The 27,219-nt window shown below is 41.4% G+C and overlaps 2 protein-coding genes across 5 annotated transcripts; one reads left to right on the top strand and one right to left on the bottom strand.

Annotated features, from left to right (window-relative positions):
- Nucleotides 1-4,699: 4,699 nt before the first annotated feature.
- On the top strand, nt 4,700-8,912 carry arsa (arylsulfatase A). The gene is made up of 8 exons (XM_088379906.1): nt 4,700-5,040; nt 5,533-5,773; nt 5,895-6,113; nt 6,201-6,370; nt 6,696-6,820; nt 7,027-7,154; nt 7,473-7,575; nt 8,097-8,912. The coding sequence occupies exons 1-8, from the start codon at nt 4,820-4,822 to the stop codon at nt 8,390-8,392; spliced, it is 1,503 nt and encodes a 500-aa protein (XP_088236032.1). The 5' UTR covers nt 4,700-4,819; the 3' UTR covers nt 8,393-8,912.
- A 319-nt stretch (nt 8,913-9,231) lies between these two features.
- mapk8ip2 (mitogen-activated protein kinase 8 interacting protein 2) lies at nt 9,232-26,220 on the bottom strand. Of its 4 annotated transcripts, none has more exons than XM_088379902.1 (15): nt 25,737-26,220; nt 20,909-21,014; nt 17,755-17,994; nt 17,587-17,665; nt 16,904-17,107; nt 14,514-16,731; nt 13,893-14,101; nt 13,621-13,696; nt 13,226-13,398; nt 12,954-13,063; nt 12,754-12,876; nt 12,263-12,333; nt 12,089-12,187; nt 11,689-11,757; nt 9,232-11,308 (listed from the first exon to the last, which is right to left on the bottom strand). In XM_088379902.1, the coding sequence occupies exons 1-15, from the start codon at nt 25,799-25,801 to the stop codon at nt 11,086-11,088; spliced, it is 4,065 nt and encodes a 1,354-aa protein (XP_088236028.1). In that variant the 5' UTR covers nt 25,802-26,220; the 3' UTR covers nt 9,232-11,085. The 4 variants fall into 4 exon arrangements, with proteins under 4 accessions (XP_088236028.1, XP_088236029.1, XP_088236030.1 ...); XM_088379903.1 differs by having other exon boundaries at nt 17,006-17,107; XM_088379905.1 differs by having other exon boundaries at nt 11,173-11,308; nt 11,672-11,757.
- Nucleotides 26,221-27,219: the final 999 nt, after the last annotated feature.

The following is a 27,219-nucleotide window of genomic DNA, read 5'->3' as shown; positions in this document are numbered from 1 at the left end:
AATCACAGTGTTAGTCGCTGACTGCAATTCGTTTGCAATTGTTCAGATCAGATGCATTGGAACGTACACTCTTTGTGTGTAGCAGACCTTAGACAACACAAATGACGACTGATTGGAAAATGAAAAAAAAAACAATTTACATCTAACAAGAGGTGTTTGGGGCGAATATAGAATTGTCGAGGCGATAACACACTCATGACAGATGATGACCAATTCTGCCAGAGCTGTTTACGGTCAGAGTGGAGCACCTCAGGACAAGCGAATCTCAAGGTGACGATGACGATAAATCTTCATACCCAAATCCCACTTTCGGAATTGAGCCCATGTAACACTTATTGGAATATGTCTGGATTGCCGCTCTTGGGCATGGATCTACTCCTCATATCGCCACATATGCGGGTAAACTCATTTTTCCATGGGAGCCGTCGCTGTGGATTGCTCAGAAGTGGAGGTCTGAGGTGGCGTGTCAGTCTGAAAAGGAATAAATCACTTCTGGAGCTTGGCTGCGTGGCGGAGGATGAGACTGGAGGGTAAAGCAGCGGCCACGTGGGCGACTCAGGCCGCCTTGCTTTTTAATACCACCAGGCAGGTCCAAAAGGAAATGGTCAGTGGATCACTGAAGATGACTCAATCTGGCAAAATGTGTCAAGTGGGAGTAAGCCACATATGTGCAAGTCATACTATATCTTAATGTTCAAGTTCCAAGTATGTCTTGGAGTTACTGTGGCAAAAATCAAGCAAGTCAAGTCCCTATTAGGCATTGAATCACTAGAGATAATGGAAGTCGACTTGAATGTGATGAATAGTTGAGTGTCGACCTCTTCGATATTTTTTTCACTACAGTACACTTGTGCTTTATATTTTGGGGGAAGATAAATTTGCAGATTTTTTTAGGCAATATTAGGTCAATTAGTTTTATCTGGAAATTATTGTGCATGCTGCATTATTGGCCATAACATTTTTCGGACAAAGCCAGAGCTTCACTTCACACCGCTGCCCTCATTCATCGCTGCCAGTCCCGCAGCCTAGCCGGTATGAATCTTTTAAGACTCGCGGTAATCGGACGAGCCAGAGCTAGCGACCCGCAACTAACTTCAACGCTCATCCACAATCAGTTTTTGTTTTTAATACTCTCTGACCCACGCAGACACATGAAGACTGTGTCAGCAACACACAACAAGTATTTTAGTCTGGCAGTGGACCAGTGAGTCAAAGGCCCTCTGACCTTTGACCACTTTGGACTCAACTCCTTCACAATCCCAAACCAGTCTATGAATTGTCTTAATTCCGTATTGTCTTGTCAATAAAACATATAGCCAGCATTAAGCAGAGTTCATGTTTGACCAGATATCAGGAGTTAAGATAGCTTACCAGTTTTGCGAGTTTTATACTGATGGAAGACATTAGATGTCATTAGTGCTGAGCGATATGGCCCTTAAGTCTGACTTGAGTCAAATCATCTGACTGGAATTGGCCCCCACTTAGAATATATTGAAATAACAGTTTCAATGTCCAATGACAATTTTTCAAATACAGTAGATAATGGCAACTTGTCTCCGCCTCCGAGTTTGGAACAATGACAATACGAATGTGCGCGTTAATAATGTCAATATTAGCCCAGCAGCTTCTCAAACATTAATGAGTTCCTGGGCTCACGTTGCTCCGCCGAGGCCTGTTAGATTTCACTGCATGATTCCGCTCACTCGCTCTTCCAGCGTCTGTTGTGCCAGATAGCGCCTCGGCCGTAGTTGCCAACACGTACTTTGTCGTTGCTCCCCAAGCGCACGAGCCAGACGCACAATGACTTTCATCATAAGGACCGCTTGATCTCCACTCAAACAGGGATGGCCACAAAATGTGCCTTGAGCAAATAACTAGAGCTGTCACTCTAGAATATTCTATCTCTTATGTAAATGAAATACCAAACGCTCACTTTTGATTGACACGGTGCTTCATTTCCGTAATGCTTGCACTTTGTATTTTATGCACACATTACCATAGCTCTATATTGTGGTCACCAAAAATAAAACAAATAAAAAAACATTTCATTTCTGGGGCTCCACACAGATGATAAGTGACAGATTCTGGTTGGAATGGATGACAAATAGCAAAATGAATGGAGGTTTCATTTCCCTGAGCAGAAAGCTTTTGCAAACGCAACTTTTGATCCTTTAGCGCCCACTAGCGCTCATAGAGAAGGGTGGTTTTTTTTTAATGCTCTTGGACAGTGAAACTCTCGGGTTTGCCCAGCAGAAATCTGACAAATTGAGAAATATTCCACAAGACTGGAACCGGGTGTCAATATGGGGTCTCAAACTAGGATTATAATGTCACAGAACGGTATCATTGTTTTAGGTTAAAGATTTTAAACAAGGGTTAGGGTATTTAATTCGGATCTCAATTAGGGTTGGCGTTTCAGATGTGTGAGATTCCAGTTTCAAGCCAGGGCTAGAGTTTCAAATTAAATTATTTTGGGGATTCATAATGGTGTGTTAGGATGAATCGTTTTGTCTGCAGGCACCTCACACACCCGCACACAAACATTCACACAAAGCTATGAAAGCAGATGTTGAAAAGAGCTCCAAAGCTACTCAACACTCGCAAGCTCCATCAAGGGAATGACAAATCAGAAGACTCACCAATCTATGTATCAGAAAATGCCCACATTGGAAGCCATAAAAATGCAGCTTCCAGACATGCCAACTGATCTGTGCCTGTGTTGGGTTTACTTCAGCACAGTGCGGCAAATGAGGTAACCTCCTCTGAGATGAGACCATGATGTAAAACGGTGCACAACATATCAAGACACAGCCCTGAGGTGGGACCATTTAAAAAAAAAAAAACATTAGACCAAAGCTTTGAGAAGAGAGGTTCCTCCCAAGTTCATGCAGTCATCTTCTCTTTACATGTTTGATTAAACACAGTCATTGGATTTTCTATACTGCACAGCCAATACCAATTATAATAGAGTGCAATGCAGAGTGCATTAAACAAAAAAAATGAGATCATAATGAGAATTAATATTGAGCAGTTCTATTACAGATAACGTTAAAATGTGCATGAATTGATGTTTCATTATTAAAATAAGCAATTTGACTTAAAAGCCCAACATTATGCAGCATTTCATTTTCCATTATTTTCTATGGAGAAAAATACTGACACAGCCCTGCCAGCACCCTGGAAAGGATCATTTGGCCAAAAAGCTTTTACTGTAAAAGAAAAAACTGTGAATAACTCACCCAACTGACTAATAAGGAGCCAAGTGAGAAAAAAAATGCTCACACAATTTCATCTATGGCTATATATGGTGTCTTATTTGAATATACGCCGTCCTTTCACAGCCTGCCTCACACACACACACACACACAAAGAATTAAAAGCTGAATGTAGGTCAGTCCTGCAGAGAAATGTGAAAGTGAATAGTAAATCAAAACTATCAGCAGATGCAGCAGCATCCCCCGCCCCCAAGCTAAACTGCAGTGTGAGAGTCGAGTGCACAAACGCACACACTCATTCAAATGTTTGTGCCTCACATTTCAAGATTACAGTTAATAATTGTCAGGTTATAAATTACAAGTGTTAACCTGTTTTAAAGTAGCACCATGACCCAGCAAATTTCAAATAGGGTGGTAAAACGTGTTATGTTAGGGCTTCAAAATTAGTGTTTCAAGACACGGATGAGAGTTTCCATCGTGATTGGGTGTCAAAGTTTAGTGTGCATCCAGCATTAGGGTTTTAAATTGGGGTTAGGGTTTAAAATTAAGGGTTTCAAACAAGCATTCATTCTCTTTTTTTTTTATGGCTTCAAACTAGTGTTTTCAAGACAGAGTTGAGGTTTTGGTTTGGATTAATTCTAAGATTAAGAAATTATAGAAGGGTTCAAGCTTCAGATAAACGTTTCAAAAACGGGTGTGGTTTCAAAACAGGGTCGGGACAGCTGTTCTAGCGTTCTCAAATGAGGGTTTTTAAATTAGGCCAAAAGTGAGACTATAAAATTTAAAATTGGATAAAGAATTTAAATTAATGTTGGCGTTAAATGTTAGGGCTTCGTCAGAGGTGGGGGATTCAAAGATTCATTATAATGCAAGAAAGGAAAATAATATATTTTAAACGGCACAATTTCTTAAGACTGGTATCTAAACACTAAATGTGAAAAAACAATCGGCACCAGTCAATCACTCACTAAGCACACCATTTCTACTAAGAATGCAAAAAATATAAAAACTGAAATAAAACTTACCGAATCTGTGGGTTGTTTGAGGACAGGATCCACCTTCGTCATTTCTTTGCCAATGAATAAAGATGGACTTATTACGTCCAACAGTTTTTTTTTTTTTATATACTGTCGTCGTGGTAGGCACTTGACGTGTGCTGCAGCTTTTCATTTCCTGCATGATAGAAAATGTTTTACAGGTTTTGTCATAGAAAATGTTTTGCAGGTTTTGTCGTATCTGCCGGGTAGCTCGCAACAGGTTCCTGTTTACGCCTTGGAAATAAGGGGGTTGTGTGGCAGTATATGACTATTTTATTTATCACTAAAAATACACATTACTATTTCATTTAATCATTTTATATGCTGGTACACGATTGAGTAATAAAGTATGATTCAATGCATAATCGAACATTGGCTTGTTTACACGGTAAATCTGTTTAGAGTTGATTTTGTAGTCTGAGCACGGTTGGACTACATTTCCGCACGAGCGTGACGTCACATACAAGCGACACCTTCGTTCGCAAAGTGACCATTTGTTGTGGTTCCTCTACTTTTTGGAGTTTGCTTTGATTTTTCGAATTTTTGTGCAATGTGACAAACGTCAGAATGGAATTGCCCCGCCTGGGATTTGTGGCCTTGTTATGCATTTGTGCACAGGGTACCTCGCCTCCCAATTTTGTCGTGATCTTCGCTGATGATCTGGGTTTTGGAGATTTGGGGTGTTACGGGCACCCCAGCTCGCTTACACCGAATCTGGACCGCCTTGCTGCAGGTGGACTCCGCTTTACGGACTTTTACTGCACCAGCCCCGTCTGCAGCCCGTCCAGGTCAATGTGATACATCACTAAATGAGATACACTTTTATTTATACTTAACGTTTTTTTTTTCTTCCTCCTCGTGTACATAATGGGGTGTCTAGTCAATATATTTTCATTTATTATTAACTTTATTACATCGTGATTATTATTATTGAATAATTTGGGGCTGTAAAAAGTCCCATTTAACATGAGCGTGAATGGGATTGGTTCATTCTGAACTCAGCCACATCCCCAAGGTGTACACACTTGTGCAACCACATCTCTCACGTCCTTATTTCACCTCCCCATCATATTTTTTCAATTGAGTTGTACAAAAAAGAAATAATTTATGTGTCTTTTGTTTATATCACCAAAACAGTGGTGTGTAGACTTATATGCACTGTACCTATATGCACTGTACATATTTTACACACCACTTTGTAATGCTTATTTTTTTTCTTATTGATATTAGAGTATGTAAATGTAATCTCACTGTCTTGTTATATGCCATTGTGTGTCCAGGGCGTCACTGCTGACAGGACGTTATCAGACCCGCTCTGGTATTTACCCTGGGGTTCTGTATCCTGGTTCTATCGGCGGCCTGCCACACAATGAAACCACGATTGCCGAGGTGCTGAAGCCTCTGGGCTATGCCACGGCTGCTGTAGGGAAGTGGCACCTGGGATTCGGGCAGAACGGAACTTTCCTTCCCACCAAGCAGGGCTTCGACGAGTACCTTGGCATACCGTACTCACACGACATGGTCAGTCTTGCAATAACCCATTGGCTCAAATATAAACATTGTGGTTTATCATACGATTTACTAATTAGTTTAACAGTCATTTATATTATTGACTTATTGTCCTTGTTACTTTCCCCCTTAGGGCCCATGTCACAACCTGACCTGCTTCCCTCCAGACATCAAGTGCTTCGGGCAGTGCGACGTCGACACTGTTCTAGTCCCCCTGATGCACAATGAAGTCATCAAGGAACAGCCTGTGAACTTCCTGAATCTGGAACGAGCATACAGAGACTTTGCCACCAGCTTCATCACCACCTCGGCCAAGAAAAAGCAACCCTTCTTCCTCTACTATCCGTCCCACGTAGGCAGGCCAATGACATACTGTAGCTTTTTTTTTTTTTTTTTTTTTTTACAATGTTTGACTTTTTTTTTCGGTATGCCCCACCAGCACACCCATTATCCCCAGTATGCGGGCCAGGAGGCTGCCGGGAAGACGTCAAGAGGCCCATTCGGGGACTCTCTGTTGGAGTTTGACAACACTGTCGGAAAAGTGCTCGCCAGCTTGGAGGAGAACGGAGTGATTCACAATACGCTGGTTTTCTTCACGTCAGACAATGGGTAATAAGATGCCATTTTAAATACGGTCCTAGATACAGTCAACATGTCCATTTAAATTTTATAGCTTTTATAAAAACTTACATTATGTTATTGGTGTTTTCATCAAAATGCAAACTTGTTTTCTCAATAAAATACAAATGTATTTCTTGTAAGATTACATCTGTTGTTCTCCAAAGAAAAAGTGGCTTTTCTCATAACATTACTATCTGATTTTGTTCCTGTAAAATTGCCACTAGTTGCTTCTAGGGGAAAAAAAAAAATGTTGAAGTCTTCAACAATACTGTTATGGTTTTCTACTACTCCCTAAATATTGGTTTTGTATCAGGCCTTCACTGATACGCATGTCCCGCGGTGGTAACGCCGGATCTCTGAGATGCGGCAAAGGCACCACATATGAGGGCGGCATGAGGGAGCCCGCCATCGCCTTCTGGCCTGGCACAATTAAACCAGGTCTGCTATATTATTTCAATACAATCCAAACAGTGCTGCAAGTACAACATTGAAGCTGTGCAATGCTAAATTTGAATCTGGCAATAGAGTGTGACTATCCATTTAACGGATGGTTGCTTTTAATCGAGGAAGCTTGATATAGAGGCAATTGACTCTTCGGTACCATCTTTTGCTTAGTTCCCCTGTGTGTTGGTTTGTGTGTTCAGGTGTGACACATGAGCTGGCAAGCACTCTGGATATCCTGCCCACCATCGCTAGTTTAGCAGGAGCTAAAACACCACCAGTTGAGCTGGATGGTGTCGATATGACTGAAGTCCTCATCAATCACGGAACGGTAAAACACTTAAAACTACGGCAAAAAAAAAATACTCGTAATCTGACAAGAAGTTGTATTTTATCAAGAAAGGAGAAAACATTAAAAAAAAATAAAAGAGAATGATTGTTTATATTTATTTATATGTATATTTATTTATATTTCATTACATTATTATATGTTTGTATTTTGATGTTTTTTATACTAACATATTTCTTAATCGTTCCCTCACGTTTCACCGAAAACAGCTATCATAAGTGAATTAGGTCTTTTCTCACAGTTGAACGAGCATTTCGGGAATACCTTGAAAGTTGTGTCTTCGTGTAAATGTTTTTACAGAGTAAGAGGGAGGCAATGATGTTCTACCCTACTGATCCCAATGAAAATTTCGGGCTCTTCGCTCTCCGACTTGGGAAGTACAAGGCGCACTTCTACACACGAGGTGAGCTTTAATATGTTTCAAAGTGCTACGAACCTTAACCCACAACTTTATATACATATATTTACATTGTGTTCCATGCCAACCTCGTTTCAAGGTTACTATAAAAACAAAAAGTAAAAGAATAATTGCCACGGACAGTTTTCTAAGAAACTAAATAACACATTATCCAAAATGTGCACGTCTTCCAGTAATGACGAACATGTTACTTTTTCCAGTCAAGTATTAAGTAAGTAAAGTAATCAGACTACAGTTAGCCTTCAAATATCACCAAACGTTACTGCACAAAATGTATTTATTTGACTTGGCGGTGACATCAGTATTTTACATACTGGTTGGATTTCCACATTTTTCCCTTGCCAGAAGTAATTTTGCACTTGACTTGAATATATTTTATTTAAAATCATTATCATCATTACATAATTGGCACTATTGTACATTTTCGCCGATGATATCCTTTAGTCTACGGTGCCAGCCCTGCCTTTCGTCTACTCAAATTCGTCACTGTTGATCCCATCCACCAGGTTCCACCCTAAGCAGCATGACCCCTGACAAAGAATGTTCAGTGTTCGCCACCCTTACCGCTCACGACCCGCCACTGCTCTTTGATTTGGAGGCCGACCCCTCAGAGCACTACCCGCTGGGGCCAAGCGGTGAGACTGACATACCGGAGCTGCTGGAGAGAATTAAGAAAGTCAAAAAGCAGTTTGAAGCCTCCATGGTGTTCGGAGAGAGTCAGATTGGGAAAGGAAGCGACCCGCAACTGCAGCCTTGCTGCAGTCCACAGTGCAGCCCAAAACCTCATTGTTGTCAATGCTGACAAAAATACTGCAAATATTCACAGAGGAGTACAATTATCTTTGTTTGGGTTTTTTTGTGGTGCTTCTGTTGACACTAAAATTGCACAGTTTATATATCGGCAGCATAATAGCACTCGTGATTCCGTGAAGTTTGGCATAAGTGGCATAACACTAGTGGTATATGAAGGCTTCCTCTAGTGGTGTGTAAAGAATCAATGGGTTATGTCTAAACCATGCATATTAGTAACTGAAATCTTTGTTTTAATCAGTGCAGTGTCATTAAGTACACTTTATCTGTATTTAACCTTTAACTAAAATACAGTTGTATTCCATCTTTAAAGATTTTTTTGTTTTTTTAAAAAAAATGTACAATTTGTTATGTAACTTCACATTAAATCATTGTTTTTCCTACCCCAATGATAGAGTTAAATTTTTTTGATGTGATACTAGATATAAAAAATTTGAGAATCAGTGGTCTGTGTTATTGTTTATCATTCTGCCAAAACAGTAATAAAACAATACCAATATGCTTTTTAAAAATGTGTCTTGATTCTCAGCCATTCAGGTCTCGATAAACTGTATTTTTTTGAGGGGGGGGGTTCTATTGTTTTTTTACAACGTTGTGAAAGGACTTGGGCAATAATGCTATTAGGCTTAATATCAGATTGTGACCTCCAGTTGTCTGTCTCCAAAAACAAAGCCGGAAGTTGTAAAACAATACAACACACATGTAATTTTAAGAGAGAAAAAAGTAAAGATTATGAACAAAGAATTATTTAAGAGCATAAAGTCATTGGACATTGCGAGAATAAAATATTACGCTATGTCCGTATTGTAACACTAAAGACATGATAAACGGTTTCAGACATCAAGCATATATTTTATTCGTAAGACCAAATTCATGACAAAGCAGATTCTATTATTTTCCTCCCTTGAGTTGTACAAGTTTTGAAAGGTAAAAGATATGTTGCTCAGTCACATACTGCACTGTGTTCCTCTAATGTACGTAGTCTACACAAACACCTTAACCCATTAGCAACGTAGCCACGCTATGCCTCATTGCCTTAACCTTTTTGTATCGAGGCACAACACCCCGTTCACCTCATTGTGTCCTGAAATAATGGCAAAAAATATTGAACCGTCCAATTATTGCGGATAACATACAAGAATGTGTTGTTTCTTTTAGGTTGTTGTCTCTTTTGAATCCATGACACACTCCGTAATTGGATAACAGACAAAAAAAATGGACACAGCACTACTTGGGAGCCTCTATGGTTATATACACCAGCGAAATGACAGCATTGGGATGGATGGAGATAATAGCCGAGCCCTGCCAAAATTCTGACAATACCATTTTGTCTACTAGTGCGCTGAATTGTGAGAATACTACTACATGGAACCTATCAGTGATAAATGCTCAAACGGCTTTCCGTATCAACGTGCCACCCTTCTGTATAAAAGCTGTTAAATACTCTGCATATTGGAGATTATATGACTGATGCTCACCCTGTCGCCACACCAAAAGCAAGAAATAAAATGTGAGCACGCATGCGATGGTCATGAAATTTTTTTGTCCAACTTTGTACCTAAAAGTTTATCCACTTTCATTCAGAATAGAAACAAACAAGATGTCTTAACGACACGCCAGAACAGTCGTTGGAGTGAAGATATGGCTTTTCAGTGGGCTTCTGGGCTGGCTAACAAACAAATAAATGATTGTTACATACCATGGCATTGTCCTACAATCACGTTTTAGGGCAACACTTAAGAGAAAATAACTCTTCAACCAGAATACACGTGTGATGTTTTGAAAGGAAAAAAGTTGTAATGTCATCAGGGAAAAGCTTTTTTGTGTGTGTGAACTTCCATATAATTCCAGAATTAGTTTCAAAATTAGCCGTAATATTAAAGGAAAAAGGTCCTACTTATTTAAGAAAGTATATTATTAAAAAAGATTATTCTTCTTATCCTTTTTTAAACCAGAAAAAAAGCACTAAATACAGGAAAAAGGTTCCAAATTTTGGCGGCAAAACTCCTAATTTTAGGAGAAAAGATTCCTATTTAGATTTAGAGGAAGTTGTAAAAAATACATTTATTCCCAGAACGAAAAAACACAATATTATGAGAAAAAATATATGAGAGCATATAATATTACAAAGAAAAGTAACAATATTCTAATCAAGTTGTAACAATAACACTAAAGGCGATAACCTTGTAAAATTATCGTAATCTTGCGAGAATATTGTAGTATTCACAGTTCATAATACACAAATATTTTTTAGGAGGATAAATTTGGATTGTTATACATAAAAAAATCCTGCAATCTTACAAGAATGAAAAAAAACTACAATCATACCGGAATTAGAAAACCAAAACAAATTCCTTGAAATATGTAATATTGCGAGACAAATTTTAACTCCCCCAAACAATCGTATTCTCAAAAAAGTCATGATGTTGCAACAAAATTTTGAAGAAGAAAAAAATGTCTAACGTCTGCTGTCCACAAAAACATGGACTAACCATTGAACATGACATGTGGCCTTTTTATTGTATTATTGTTCGTTTATCTTGCACAGTGCGGTATACTTTTCAACAATCAACCAAACTTTTTCCCTCATAATATTACATCCTTTAACTCAGTCACATCACGACTTTCTGTTTGTAAGATTATTTTTGGTCATTATCTGATGACTTTTTCTTTTCAGTGTGGCACTTAATACAACCGAGTTGTATTATCCAAATTGATGATATTGATGTCATGTTCCTCAGCCACGGTGAGATAACGAACCTTTGCGAGTGTGGATGAGGCGTTGTTTGTACGTCTACTTCCTATATAACTATTTACAGCACACCGTATTGTACGCGACACCAAGGTAAGCTCACTGCACTCTCTGCCACTATGCTGCCGTGTGACTACCAGTAGAAACCCAAGTAGCCTGGAACATGAAAACAAATACATATTTACAAACCTTGTCGAGCCGCTCGCCTATGTTCCTGAATACATGACGCTGTGTGCGGTAAATCCTACGAGCCATGCATTGGGAGAGTGACAGGTCGCTAGTAGGTAGGTAGGTAAGTAAGTAGGCAAGTGGTTTTCATGTGAGAAGAGGAACTTTCATACAGCTCAGCACTTTTTGTTTATCTCCTAGAAAACGGTCAAAGGAACCATTCCATTGAAATGGAGAGAAGACGGATTTGCCGTTGAACTGAAGAGCCCAGTCTCAGAGGAGCGAGAAGAAGAAGAAGAAGAAGAAGAAGAAGACAAAGAAGCCCTCTGATGACAAAGTGGATGAACGTACGAGGCAATGCGTCTTACTCCAGATAGATGTCCTCAGTGGGACAGGCGTACTCCACGTGTTCCTGGTAATATTCCTGGAACGCCCGACTAAGCAAAACACACACAATTAAATGTCTTTGCTGCTAACGCATGGACACAGATGAAGAAATAATAAACGTAGTTTTTCCAAACGCTTCCCAAAGGAGAAAACGGAATAAAAATTTAAACTAATGACTAGCAATTTTTGGGGGGTTTTTAAGTGGATTTTTTTTTTTTTTATACTTTACAGTAGTTAATGTAACTTCATTAGTTGGAATATAGAAAATGTTATAAAGACATACATATTTCCTAAAGCTCTTATTATAGCCAAATTTTGATGGCACCAGAGTATTTCTACTTGCGTTACATTGGTTTTTAATGAAAGACTATTTGCACTCACCCAACACACTCTGCTACAGGTCGCATGGACTCTTGGGAGACAAACACGTGACACGCAAACCTGCTCAGCATGGGGTGCTTTGTGATGAAGCCAAAGTAGCTAGGAAAAAGAAAAGCAAAAATCAGAACGTACATCATCACCCGCACATCATGGGCGGAGGATCTAATCAATTACCAGTTGTTTTTGGGATGACAACCGCAGAAAGAGATGTTCTTCATTTGGAAAAAGTGACTGCATCTGTCAAACTGATGACAGAAAGAGAAACAAAGCTTTCTATTAACTGTATTCACCCCTATTTAAATTTAAAATTGGATTTTGATCTGACGAACCTCATTCCCTGCTGTGTCATACGTCACTTTATAACCACTACATGTCAGACTTTTTATTTTACAATCATAATCGAGAGCTTACAAAAAGAAAAAAAGTCATCTATCATACTATGGAAAGCCATTTGAGAATAAATTCAATAGCCTTGTTCTCCAGTTAATGGTCCATGAACTATGTACACTCTTTGTCCCCACTACCGAGACAAATCAGCACGCTAGTAGCATGACTATGTCTTACTAGCACTTTTAAAATGTGGGAGTAAAGACAGTTACTATATTTCTACAACTTTCAAATTAGGCATTACTGTACAAGTATGTTTGTCTCTACATTCTCCTCACCTCATCCAGACAATCGTATTCATCCTCCAGACTCATGATTAGCTTCACTCCTTGCAAGCTAATCTCCAACTCACACAGGGAGGGGGGCCGCACGTGCACCGTTCGCTTCCTGGACAGTGCAATCTTCCGCAAAGGAGATAATGGCACAAATAAATACGGAAGATTTTCACAAGAAAGTCATTTTTTAATGTTTTGCTTACCTTCTGCATCGCAGCGCAAAGAATTCCATTGCCTTGATGTTGAGGGACCTCGACGGACCCCAAAAATTGCACGTCAAATGTCTCTATCCATGCTGGGTTACGTTTCATGGCTGGACAGAATGGGAGTACAAATTTCAAACTGAAATGCGACTCCTGACACTTTTTTTTGTCCCTCCCCAAAAAACGTTTGCTGCGATTTTTTTCTTAATTTTCATTGTCTTAATTTTTCCCATTTAAAAAAAAACCCCACAAAAGTCAAGTTTTGCCCTCACCCAACATCTCTTTGGCGTGACCGATGACCTCGTGTGCGTAGAAGGCAGGGAAAATACCACGTTCTCCCGTGCGCATGTTGTAACCTCTGTACCAGTAGTCGTCCTCCTCTTCCTCCACATACAGAGGGTCATCCACATCCAGCTCCAGTTCATCTGCATGTCTTGGAATAAACCTACACGGGGAGGAGCAGGGATTACAGCACAACAGAGCAATTCCATACATCCAATATTGGATGTCACCACTGGGGTGGCAGGTTGGCTGCTTACAATTGGGCGAGAAGCGGGATATTATATTCTGGATTGGTCACGAACCAATCTCGAGACTCATTTAAATAAACAACCGTTTTCCATTTGATTAACTACCAACCAAAGATGTTCAACAAGTAGTATTTCACCTGTACACTGCCCTGTGCGTTTGGTCCCTCTCCTCCCCATTGATGGTGCAGGAGAAAAGTCCAAAGGATTCTGTACCTGCATGAGAATCAGAGAGGAAGCTTGTTTGACCTTTAAATAATAAATAAAAGATCTTAACCTATAGCAAAAAAAATACCCCCCAAAATGAAAATTAAAGGCCATCACTGACTAACAAATGACAATGTTCACATAATTCCACTCCTGTCATCCAGTGACAAATGAAAATGTGTTTAAAAGGTGCGATGTGACTCACTTGATGAGCGTGATGTGCTATTGACGAAGACGTTGAGGAACTTCTTGGAAAACGGGAGGTCCACCTCAGGGGACGAGTCTCCCGAAGAACTAAGCAGTTCTGGCCTCACCCCTTCGTCATCACAATAGTAGTCTACCTGACCCGTCCTCAAAGGCTCTTCGTCGCATAAAGTGGAGAGCTCACTGTCGTCGCTTAGGACCGATGTGCACCTAAAAAGATGAGGTCTTTTTAAAAAGGCTCATGCTGAAAAACTAGCTTCAAGGCATTGTGAGCCAAATTCTTGCAATCGGCTAGCAGCCTATGATTTGTTTAAATTACTTAAGATGCAAATGTTCAATGAAAAACATCTAATAAACAGCAACAACAAAATTAGCCTTTTGAGAGATTCATATAATTTATACTCCATAAAACGGTTGCCTCAGTCTACATACCTTCATCGAATGTACTGAATTTGTTAAATTCATACCTTTTCACACTGATTCAAATGTCATGTCTAATGTCAAAGTGCAAACATTCAATGGAAAATGTCTATTAGTACCAGAATCTGCCCTTTTAAGATATTTACAATATCATATGTAGTCTGGGTAACAATATTTCCAAGATGATACTGTTGTAGCATACCTTCTGAGGCTCACTAGTTCCAGAGTTGTGTTCTCATCAACCACAAGCGTGTACTTCATGGAGTCGTAGGCCAGTCCATCGTCTTCACTGGGTGGCTTCGCAGACAGGTCTTTCTCACATAGTGGGAGGTTACGATCTGGACATGGCTGGTCCGGCATGTTGGTGTCGACAGGAGGTGAACCATCAACCTTTGAATCGCTACCCCTGTAGGAACGTCTTCTCAAGTCAACCAAGAATGGGTATGAGTCCCCCTGGTCATCTTCTTCATCATTGTCCGTGGAGTAGGTGAGGCTGAAACAACGGTTGGCTTGAGCAGTCGGTATGTCCAGAGTCAGACTGTGTTTGACCTCAGTGATTCGTTCAATGGAGGCAGATGAGCGACTTGTCGTTCGGGGCTCTGTCTCTCGTCCTACGTCTTTGTCGCTTCCAATACTCTCGCTAAGGCTCGGAGAGTCCATGTCCTTTCTTCCCTCTAGCATTGTCAAGTCATTATTTGGCTCAACGTTCTCCTCTTGTCTTTTGGTGTTCTTGAAGAGTTTATCTGTTAAGTTCTTTGCAGTGGTGGGGACTGGAGCGGTGTATGACGAGCAATCTGTGGATTCACTTGAAATTACACAGTTATCAGGACTCAGTGGTTTGATTGTGTCACCGGTGGGGTTACACATATAGAGGCAAGAGTTCATGGCTACACCTTCTTTAGAAGGCTCCACCATCTTCATTCTCTGACTTTCCTCAGCCTTAACTTTTTTGACTTCATACTTCTCTGATCTTATCATTTCTGGCTCCTCATCGGCAAAACTTTCACCATCGCCCATTTCTGAGGATGGTGAGATCGTATCTGACACAGACACCTCCCTCTTGAAGCACTCCTCAGGACAGCTGATTGGGTATGAGCCTTCTGAGATCATCCTGTTGACCAAATTGCTAAGCAGCCAGGGTGAGTCCGAGTTCTCACTCAGGTCGTCCTCACTTTCCGATTCCGAATCCCCTTCACTAGTTTCATCGTAATCATCTGCATCAGGCATAAGTCTGGGTCCCACTGGAAGGTAGAAGGAGCGTTTGAAGCACTCAAGGCTGTGGTCAGGTTCTATCTTGAGCACCATTTGTCTGGACATGCTGTCCTCGCACTGTTGAGGAGGAAGGGTTTCATCTGGGTCAGCCTGGTGCTCGCCAGACAGATCGTCATCCATGTTCTTTAACTCAATCAGAGTTCTGTCATCATTGTACAACTTGGGTGGCAAAATGGGAGAGTCATCAGGGGATGGGGTGGCGATCGTTGGGGAGAGTAAAGGTGATGGAGAGGGTCGGGGAGAAGCTTCTTTGATTGGGTCAGGTTGGCCCAAAAAGAGAGATGCTTTAAGTCCCACAATACCACTGTCTTGCTCTAACTCAGTATCTGGGTCCAGTTCCTGGTCTGATGTGGGTGAGCTGGCTTCCTCGATGGAGTTGGTGAGATGAGAGGAGCGCCCACTGCTGCTATCACTAGTCAGGTCGAGCTCTGTTTCTGAGATGGACGAGATCATATTTGAGCGCACGGGACCCTCACAAGCAAATTCTATGTCCACTTCTCCATCAAGCTCAGAGTCAGAACCTGGAGAGCTCAGTTCCTTATCCAGGTCTGAAGTCGCATAACCTTGTTGGTTCATGTCTGCTATTCCAGGATCTGACGACGGAGAGTGGGACTCATGAGCCGGAACCACCGGAGCTACCAAGGCTGCGGAATCTGAATTTTCAGACTGGTCAGGAGCATCTGAGCGACTGGAGGATACAGAGCTGGAGAAGGCTGCCAGCTCGTATGGTTCAATGCATGGGAACTCCACATACGATAATGGATTCTCCTTGCACACCATATCATATGTCTCCTTGCGCATGAACTCAACTTCAAAGTCTTTGTCGAGCTCGTCGTCAGACAAGGGGGTGTCGGCATCATCGTTGCCTCCCAAAGGAGCAGTAGATGACAAGCAGTGACTGGTTCCATCTGGATCCAAGTCATTCCCGGCTTCCATGCCAGACTCACTTGTGATTGTGTACGTGTCAGTGGCAAGCCGATTTAAATGTTTGCGGTTGTGGCCGTTGTTGAGGTCATGGTCCACCTCTGTGTCCGAACACTGGGAATGCTCATCAACAGAAGGTACTCTGGTGGTGTGAATTGAAGGGTCAGCCTTTGGTTGAGTGACTTCACCAGGGTAAGGATGGGACTTGAGTTGGCCAAATGAGCCTGACACGATAAGAACAGAGAAAAACAAATGACTTCAAAATAGAATATCAGATAGTGTATAGAATTATGCATAGGTGGTACCATGAGATCAAATGGACACAGTAAATGGGCATCACCGATGTTGGATGAAATGGGTTCTAAATTAGCTGGGCAGGCCTTTTATTTCTGTTACCGTATTCAAGCCTCTCCCGCCTGTTGCCCTCCATGTCACAGAGGAGGGGCCTGTGAGGGGAATGGGGGTTCCCACCCTCCCCTGCTTGTTTTGCTGGAGTACCTTGACTCTGGGACCCTGGTGACTGGGAAAGCGATGAGGCTGGACATTGGCTTGTCACATGGTTACCATCCTCCAGACATGAGTGAGTTGGAGTCGTACGGCCTGGAGATGAAGTTCAAATATGGGATGGTTGATTAAGACCAATTTCAATTTATAGCCTTAAGGCTTTTGCAAAGCACTTTAGAAATATCAATACCAAGTCAAATGAACCCGATATGACAATTAAAGCGGCAATAAATTGGCCATAGCACCTTAGATACCACATTCAGGCCACATTAGATGGGGTAGAAAACATTCAGGGGTCATTTGGGCAAATTCTCAAGTACTAGTGCTGGTACTTCTCTAAATGATGATATCGTGAATGAGACAAAATAGCTGAATATTTGTTCATTATCAGGCACGGCTTTTTGAGAATGTTTCCTGTGTCTATTTATGTCAACATGCCAACTGGAAACGGGGGCAGATTTGTTTTTTTTACTTTCCATGGGGCAACATGGAGAGAATTTTGGATGCTACTGTTTGTTTGTTTGGTATGTTCCCGGGCATGTTGACATTTCCTAAATAACAAATCCTAATCTCACCCTGTGTAGATGGGTTGCGCAAAGAGTCCTGCCAGCTTTCTTTCTTTGGTGATTGACTGCTGTTGTTGTTCAGTGAATCCTAATGACAAAAAAGAGACAAAAATTCATTAAGATCACGTTACATTACATAAAATATACAGCAATTAACGCAGGATTCTTAATGCGAACCTGCGACACAGCCGTGGTAAGGTTTAGCGTGGTGGGTCTGCTTTTCAGGGTGCCGAGAATGGGCGACGGGGGAGGTGACGCTGAGGGAGACGGCGGTGCATCGTGGTCCACCTCCTCGTCTTCCTCCTCCTCCTCTTCCTCATCCTCATCTTCATCGTCAATCATTTCAAACTCTTGAAAGTCATCTTGGAAGGAGCACACTGGGTGGTGCATGTCATTTTTCTCCAGAATGAGGGAGTCCTGAGTGAGAGAATGGATGGTAACAAGTGAATACACTCAAGAAACAGTTGGGGAAATGCATGCTTATCTACGTGCCTTCTGCTTTAACAGCAGGTACTAAAGAAAAAAAACATACGTACTAATCATATATAGTAAATCCCCTCACATTCTCAGAGCTCTGCCAATGACTCATTCACTAAACTAAACAGTTACCATTTACTCAACGGAATGTAGGTGAAAAACAAAGAGCCAGTGAGGTTGATAGCGGATCAATTTGACACGTAGCTCAGGTTTCACGAGCCTTACGGGAAGGCTCAGCGAATAGACCACACCTTCATCCCCATTTTTGAGTGCAGTCTATTGAGGTTCTGCGGTGTACAACTGCACTGCATCATGTTGCGAGTTATTTCTTATATACATGATACAATAACTGGTGACCAAGCAGTGGGTACAATGACCAAAAATTGTATAGTACTTCAAAAAGTGTATTCAAGTAGGACAGTTATTTAGACTTGTGAAAAGTAAAAAGCAGTGATTCAAATAATTATTTATGAAGTCACTCAGTAAGTATTGAGTAAAAAAACTGGTGAGTAACTTCTGATTCATTGTTTTTGTAATTAGAACACGAACATCAGTTAGACAAAAATAGAAAAATCAAATATGCTAATTCAGATTTTCTCAGTTGTTTCTTCCATGCTTCACATAAGTAGATCACTGTCAAATCCTTGCCTCCTTGTGGGGTCCAGAGACTTTATGTGCCGTCATGTGACTGCCTGGCTCAGTTTTATTGGAGCAAATGGAGTCAAACGCTAGTGGTTTTCCGTACTATACATCTGGTGGCAACCAATCTAGGATGCAGCTTATCTTTTTGTGTGTGACATGACTGGATGGAAGGACGGACGGACGGACGGATTGATGGGTGATACTCTATGTATTGTGTGAGTGACTCAATCCTGCAGGGTGAATGTGTCAAGCAAGCTCTGTGGTGCAATCTTCCAGAGAGGCATGATTCCTTTCATAACATGACTCATCTACTCTTCAGGGAATCTTACATACACCATAGGACATTGGTAGGCAACTGCAGTCCTCGAGGGTCGGTGTCCTGCATGTTAGTCATAGAAAACATGTAGGTCACCCCCCAGGAGTGAAAAGACAAGCTTTGCTTATACTCTTTTCAAAGGAATTTTGCTGTTCACACGGGTGTTTTTAATAGCGGGAAAATCATGGACATTACATATAGCCACAAGCTGATGAATCGGGTTTTGAAGACAAAATGAAAGATCACAGTCACTGCTGGATTCCACTTCACAGACAATCGTGGATTTGATTTCTATTTTTGCAAGGTGATTGATCAGCTTTAGAGGCTGCATGATGCAGCAGTTTTCTCTGGCTCTCGCACTGCTGTCTTTTTTAATGGACCAATCAAAATCTCTCACATCACAATCCTGCTGACGCCGGCTTTATGTGCCACACAAATACACGATCCATTGCGAGGAGAGCAACAAATCCTTGTTCAGACTTGATATTAATGCATGGGTGCTCGTCAAAATCCTCATTCCCTGTCGCTCCAATAAAAGCCACCATGAGGATATGCGACCAAAACAAATCTTCATGCCTCAGCTGTGTTGTGCCACTGATCCATAGGATGATGATCATAATAACAATAATTGGTTCTGTCAGGATGCATCTGTTTGCACAGCCACCCCAAAAAAAAGCATGACTATAAATAGCAACTGTCTAACCCTAGTTGTCATGCAAAAAACATACTCTACCTCCTCAAAACAGGCTAATGGGATATTATGAAGGAAGCATGACACACACTTGCCAACTGTGCAATTCTGGTACTGTATGTTTTCTTTAATCAATAACGTGTCTCCATGTCATTCACATGTCCTCATGCAGGCACAACAAGATTGCTTCACGGTCAAACTGGTGGATAATTTGACAGCGTTTCAGATATCCCGTAATTGATTTGGGCTTCTTGAAAGAGCAGCATCCCTGGGCGGAGATCAGTTAGCAAAGATTGCTCATGCATGGAGGCAAAAAGAAGTCAGCACAACCCTTAGATGTCCAATTACCGACCCGCAAGGCTAATTTTATGCCTCTACCATGGTCGAAAAAGTTGTTAGATGACAGTTTGAGCGCCATTAAAATCAGACAAATCAGACACGTTTCAATTTGTATATTGTAACGTTAAAAGTGATCATAAAAATAGTGAGATTCCTGTACACTGTTGCATAAACTAATGAGACCCAATACAAAGCTACATTGAGAAATTCTGATTTAGCACTAGTGAACCAAAATATGGACCAGATTGTTTTTAATATTAGCAGCGGTTAACCATTTTTTTATAATTGTATGATAGTCAAGGATGTTAAAACGTTGACTGTTGCAAATAAAGTTTTTAAAATTGGGACAGTTCAACGATGGGATTAAATATTTCACTCGGACGCCTAAAATAAACCAATTTCCTTCCTTTAGTCATTAAATACTTTGTTTTCGGTGTGATTGCACAAGCTACTTTCGAAGGGGCAGACTTGCTCAGATTAAAAACTGAATCCCTGTGACTAATTGAAATTAATCAAGTCTAGGGATTGGGGTCAAAGCATAATCTCAAGGTTGGAGCTTTCATCACAAAAATCACAACACAATACAACCGTCACCCTTTGCAGAGTCAGTGCATGGAAGACCAACTGCCACAAGGGGCAACAAGCAAAAATCCAATTCGAAATATGTGCCTGACATTTCCCTGTCTCACTTTGGTTGCTCTTGTTCCTAAACGAGTCTGATCCAGCTCCTGTCAGCAAGATGAATCCCTCGGGGATACGGTGCATCCTGATTTGTTTTACGGGGAGGCAGTTCAATGCGTCTGACTGCGTGTCACATGTACAATGCATGAGTTGTACATCAGAAAATGAAATCTCCTTCACCTCACCTTTTCGTAGGGATCAGAGTCATAATTGAGACCAATCCCGCAGTCGTCTGTGATCTCAGAGAGATCTTCGTCGTCAAACTCCTCCAGGCTGATGTCGTGGGCTGGCCTAACAAATGCAGCAGACACATTATAGTCACCACATGCTGGAGTACACGCAGATTTACATTCATCTGTTTGAATTAATTGACTTTTTTTTTTTTTTACAAATTATTCCAGAAGAAAATGAAAATTTGGATCAAAAATCTATTGTACTGTACATAAAAAAATTAAAATATAGACCAAAACTTAAAACTAAATATCAGTTTTACAATTCTCTCAATCTAGGTCGCAGCATCTTTTTTGCATTTCAAAAAAACACACACCAATTGCCAAAAATACACAACAAAATAAATTACACAAACATCCAAATAGTGCAAAATTATCCCAAGAATACAGAGCAAAACTACCATAAAATTCACGAAAAATAGAAATCCCAGCTACCTTGTACAAAATAATACTAAAACTATTAAAATTTCCAAATTTACAAACCAATAATCACTCCTATAATGTTGAGCATCTTTTTACTACTGGATCGGACAGAGAGCTATTTTTTATTTTTATGCAAAACAGGTGCTAATTTTTAGGCTTGAATGTCTGTTATTTTTACCCAATGCATTTCAATGAGCATGCATGAATTCCTCCTGCCACTATTTTTAGCCAATATTAGACATTGCGTAAAAGTTGCAAGCAGAGTCGATCTGCTCGCATCCACAAGTCACAGCAGTCCATAAAGTTGATGTGGCATGTTGTGGCCAGTTTGCATCGTTCGCCTCAAATTCAACGGCGTCCCAGTGGCTATGGCGTGCATTTCGTTTTCCACAGCAGCTGTCTTAGAATTGTGTCACAAGGAAATGCTGCATTGCAGTGCTTCTAATCGAGGGGAAAGGACACTGCCGCACACTGTGTATGCAAGCAAGCATATGTTGTGCACAATGTCACGGAGCAAATGCTCATGTAAAAGTTGGAAGCTTTTTTTATGTCAGTGTATAAAAACAAAGTCAAGAAATAAACTGGCTCTATAGTAATGACCTTATATACCGGAGTTAATATGCATGTGAGCATCTGAGCGTGAGTTGTGGCTAACAGCAGCTCCTTATGAGTGTTCTCATTTTCTATTTAATTGTTTGTCCCAATGGATAAAGGGCTGAAAAAGCATCAGCCACTATGGCTCTACCAGACACGACTTTAATTGCTCAATTTTTCGGACTTCAGTCATATTGAACTCAAATTTGTCTGGTAACTCACTGTAAAATAAATAAAAATTGTGTAAACAGTAAGCATTATTGTCACTTTGCATCTTTGTCACGTGTAGTTATTCTCTTTTATGCGTCAAAAATATATATACCGCTACAATATTTCTTGTAGTACTTACTAAATGTCCAGATGAAGCAAACATTAATAACAATGTCAACATGTTGCAGTGATACAATTCTCGCATATTCATTGTACAACATTGCTATTAAAGCACTGGCACAGGCACCGTGCTCCGTGTGTGTGTCACAACACCTTCCAAGTCCTTCCATCAAAATCGGCGAATGATTCAAAGTCTGCCGACGAGCGTGGGCGTCGATTCAGGCTCTGCGGGAAGCGCAAGCTGACTACCAAATGCCTCATCTGGCAAATTATGTGTGAAATCACAAAGTGTGACTCTTAAAACTGCGAACTAATGCTGAGAGATGCTATTGAAATACATGATTAAGGGTCACATTGCTGGCTTTGGCTTGAGCACAAAAAAGTTTTTTTGCAAATTGCAAGGGAAAGGTGCTGAAAAAAAGGTCAATATTCACACGGTACCATAATTTGTAAATATCAAATGAACGAAAGAAGAAGGCATTGCAGCAAAAGCATAGAACATGTTCCACAATGACATCATTTTTAAAGCCATTTATTTAGTGGAGCTCAATTTCACAGGCTTTTCACCCTGCTGCCACACGCATGTGCACTTCAACTCATGCCTTTCAAATTAATGAAAGAATCCTTTGTCACGCAAAGCCTATTATACCAGAGACTGAGAGCATATCATGTACTACTGTCATCAAATGATCTAATGCTACGGCTATTTTTCATTATGTACCCATTTAAGCATCCCAAAGTCCATTTCTAATTTTGACTTCTTGTCACAACAATAACCTCAAGCAGACAGCAAACCATGATCTATTAACGGTTAACCTTTTTATTTGAAACTGAAGATGTTCATTTTAAAAATTGTGAACTGAACTTTGAACTAGTTTACGACTTTGCGTAGTAAACGAGCTTTCCTTGCACTGATCAAAAATAAATTTTTGACGTGACTTTCCCTATTTTTTAAAAACAAAGTAACAAACTATAGTGAGCATAAGTGATGCAGATAATGAATGAATATGTAAAACACTCAATTTAAAATAAAAATGAATACATTGTCAACTTAATCAATACATAATAATATGGTATTGGTGCTGGGAAATTAATCAAAATCTAATTGTGATTTCAGTTTTGGCTTTGGACATCATAAAATAATTCTAATCATAAAAACATTCTACTCAAAGAAAAACAATACATGTGCCACAGTGTGGATTTTAAAGTTCCTGCACTGTGAAAGTACCCTGAATGCACCATGTTGCTCGAGCAGCAAGCGTGCGATGTGTGTTATTCCGCATGTTTCACCATACACAACCTAATATTGCATCCAAAGGATGAAATCAACATTCACGGCCAATCAACATTCACTGGGCCGTGAGGTCACGTGTTGTCGAGTAGCATTGATCTGTGAGCTGTGGAGATAAAGCTGCAGGGGTGAAACTAAATCCCTCAAAAGTGCACAGTGTTGGATAACAAATCCTTTGGGGTTGCTAATGTGATTGCATGTGCATGTGATATAAGAATACAGTTTAATCATTTATGATGCTTTACTTATTTATTTTATTGATAATAACAATAATATATATTTTATTTCTAACTGCTTTTGGGTAGTGTTTCAAGGTCAAAAAAGAAGGACTTATTTTTAGATGTGAATTGTTTGGGTTTGACCAGCGTTCTGGTGCTAAGACGTTAACGCACGCTGTATGGAAACTGTGAATGTGAAATGACACGTATCAAAAATCTCATAAAATTACAAAAAAAACTCACAACTTAAATACACAAAATTTGAGAACGGTCCGTTGATGTTTTGTGCTCAATGTTAATATTCTTTTAGCATAAACTGTAGTTTATGTATCCGCTAATTTTATACTCCAACCTATGAATAGTTTGAACATTCACAAAAAAAAAAAAAAAAATGAAATTGGCTGAGATGGACTAATAAACATTTTGAGTTGTTCAATATGTGTATCATCAAATTTAAAGCTAGGTGGGAGAGAGAACAAAAAAGCAAGTGGCACTGATTCGGTCGAATTGGCCATACAATATAAAAATATAAAATAGCATAACACAATATATGTATGTATGAATATATTGTATGTACATTTCTATATTGATTAAAGCAATTCAGATACGCGCTATCAGGACTCTGTATCAGCACCATACTTAAAACCAAAGACTTGGACTTGGTGCCACAAAACTGTGTGGTTGAACATCCTTAAAATATCGTTTTTCTAGAAAACAAAAACCTGAATAATCTATTATTCTGAAATGCTTATATTTTTATTTTAAAAAAAATCTACATTATTTGTTGTGCAGCATGGTGGGACACTGCTTTGCATGTCCGCCTCACAGTTCAGAGGGAGCGGGCTCGATTCCTCCTCCGGGCCTTCCTGTGTGGAGTTTGCATGTTCTCCCCGTGCCTGTGTGGGTTTTCTCCAGGTCTTTCGGTTTCCTCCCACATCCCAAAATCATGCCTGATAGGCCGATTGAGCACTCCAAATTGCTCCTAAGTGTGAGTACAGATGGTTGTTCGTCTCTCTGTACCCTGCGATTGGCTGGCAACGAGTTCAGGGTGTCCCCTGCCTACCGCCCGATGACAGCTGGGATAGGCTCCAGCATGCCCGCGAACCCCGTGGGGACAAGCGGGACAGATAATGGATGGATGGATGGATGGATGGATGGATGGATGGATGGATGGATGATGGATGGATGGATGGATGGATGGATGGATGGATGGATGGATGGATGGATGGATGGATGGATGGATGGATGGATGGATGGATGGACATTTTAACTTACATAGTGCTGTTTTACTGTGCAGTAGTGGTGATTTTAAACTATTCAAAACATGTTTTGACATTATTCTAATTGTTAATGGCAATTGCATGACAATATTTTACATCCTCATTTCTGAAACAGTTCTTCTGGATCTATATTCTCTTTTCTTAATCACATTTTGAGCTGTGTATCTTTTACAAAACGTATGTATGAAACAAACAAATGAATTGAATGACTTGATTTGAGCTCTTCTTGGATGTTGTGACTGACTTGTGCAAGTCCCTAATATTGTGGCCATTTTGCTGCATCTCAAAGAGCCGAGGAGCCATTACATTCTTTTATGGATTTCCGCTCAAGTGTAGCCCCGTGGTGATGATGTCTGCATCCCACTCACACTCGTGTGTTTCATGCATCATCACATTCACTTCCCAGCATCAGCCTGCGTGTACAAAGGCTCCAATCAGGATCAGGGCGTGGGCCTCCACAGCACCGCAAGGCCACAGCAGACAACAACACCACACTAGAAAGCATATTCACCACCTTTCGTCGTTGTTTCTAACATACAAAATGCGCCATTTTACCGCATGTTGCATTGGATTGAAGCGCAAGCAAACAGGCAGAACACTTCCCCTCCCTCCCCCCGCGCCACGCAGCATCCAGCGCAATTTCTTACCTGCAGCCCGGGGGAGAGAGGGAGTGGAACGTGTTGAGGGAGAACATCTCAGCCCGGTCCGCCATCTTCTCTGACTCGAGAGCCCACTATATCGTGGAGACGATAACGGAAGGGAAACGGCAGTCCATCCACGGCAAGGGCGTTCGTAGGGGCTTTATTTCTCCTTTTTGCCCCCCACCCCACCCCACTCTCTCCGGCTTGTTCAGTCGTGGATGTTGCGCGTGCAGCAGGAGACGAGCATCCACGCAGAGGGCAGGGAGGGAGGGGAGCTCCGTCTCGGTTTAAATAATCTGCATGGGAACAAAGGACAGTATTCCGAATTATGATCCAATATGTCAGACAAGGTGTCTCCGCTGTGTGGCGAGGATGACGATGACGAGGGTGGAGAGGTTGAAGATGCTGCGGGTGACACACGACGGAAGCTCGCAGGCAGCAGTGCGGAGACGGGCGGGGGCAGGATGGGGGACGGATAGCGTCATTTAAACCGAGTGGGATGCACGCAGGGAGTGGAGGGATAGTCCACAAGCAGTGACGTCACCGAAGGAAAAAAAACTCGATTTTAAAAAATCATAGCTGAATGTTATTTCCAACATGCAGTCCAAAGAAAAAAAATATTTATTATTATTATTTGTCATTATTATTTAAAAAATAATAAGTATTGTTTCACATGAAATGCAGCAATCTCTATCATTGATTCCATCAACATCCCTAGTAGTTGTCACGCCTCGCCCCCAACTGCTCCACTATGTGTCTGTCTTGATTTCTGTCTGTGTGCTCGCCCCTCCCCTCCTGTGTGCCCATGATCAGTGTGATTGTTCCCACCTGCCTCTCGTTACCTGTCGTGTATAAAAGTCCTGTCTGCCCCTCCCTCCCTGTCGGATCATTCGTTTTGGTCATTGGTTTTGGTTGCTGTCGTTCGGTGTTGTCGTCCTGTCTTGATGCCGTCATGTCCTGCTGTCTTCTTGTTCCACGTCCCGGTCAGTCAGTCAAGTTATTGTTAAGTCATGTCAGTTTGCCTTTTGAGTTGCTTCAATAAACCCTGGTCCAAGCTGCACTTGGTCGTCCTGCTCCATGCCACCACCAGACCGTGACAGAATGATCCGACCACAACAACGACCAGCGCTTGGACCCCCCTCCACCACCAGCTTCCACTGCAACGCCCGGTCCACGTCCGAGCAGGTTCCAGCGCCATGGGCTTCGCGGCATCGTTGGGACTCTGCTGCCGGAACGCCGGACCCGTGGCCACCTTCGGACTGCTGCTGGCGCCAGTGGCTTTGCGGCCGCGATCGGACTCTGGTGCCGCGACGCCGGACCCACGGCCGCCGTTGGAGTGCCTCCCGGCGTCATCGGACTCACGGCCGCCATCGGGCTCCACCCCAGCGTCGCAGGACACGCGAATGTCAGCAGGCATCCAAGCCAGCTGCGTCGGACCCGCGATCGTCCCTGGCTCCACTCCCACTGCTGCGGCGCGTGATGGGTGTTG

Source organism: Syngnathus floridae, chromosome 6, assembly GCF_059516105.1.
Source record: "Syngnathus floridae isolate MCC-2025c chromosome 6, RoL_Sflo_1.0, whole genome shotgun sequence".
Lineage (NCBI taxonomy): Eukaryota > Metazoa > Chordata > Actinopteri > Syngnathiformes > Syngnathidae > Syngnathus > Syngnathus floridae.
This window is presented reverse-complemented; position numbering and strand designations above follow the sequence as displayed.

Excerpts from the sequence above, each read along its gene's own strand:
- arsa (XM_088379906.1), top strand. The coding sequence starts at position 4,820 with ATGGAATTGCCCCGCCTGGGATTTGTGGCCTTGTTATGCATTTGTGCA. Across the intron at positions 5,041-5,532 it reads CCCGTCTGCAGCCCGTCCAG|GGCGTCACTGCTGACAGGAC; the intron begins GTCAATGTGATA and ends TTGTGTGTCCAG. Across the intron at positions 6,114-6,200 it reads TCCTCTACTATCCGTCCCAC|CACACCCATTATCCCCAGTA; the intron begins GTAGGCAGGCCA and ends ATGCCCCACCAG.
- mapk8ip2 (XM_088379902.1), bottom strand. The coding sequence starts at position 25,801 with ATGGCGGACCGGGCTGAGATGTTCTCCCTCAACACGTTCCACTCCCTC. Across the intron at positions 17,108-17,586 it reads GCGCAACCCATCTACACAGG|GCCGTACGACTCCAACTCAC; the intron begins GTGAGATTAGGA and ends CTTCATCTCCAG. Across the intron at positions 11,309-11,688 it reads ACTGAGGACATCTATCTGGA|GCTACTTGGGTTTCTACTGG; the intron begins GTAAGACGCATT and ends TTCATGTTCCAG.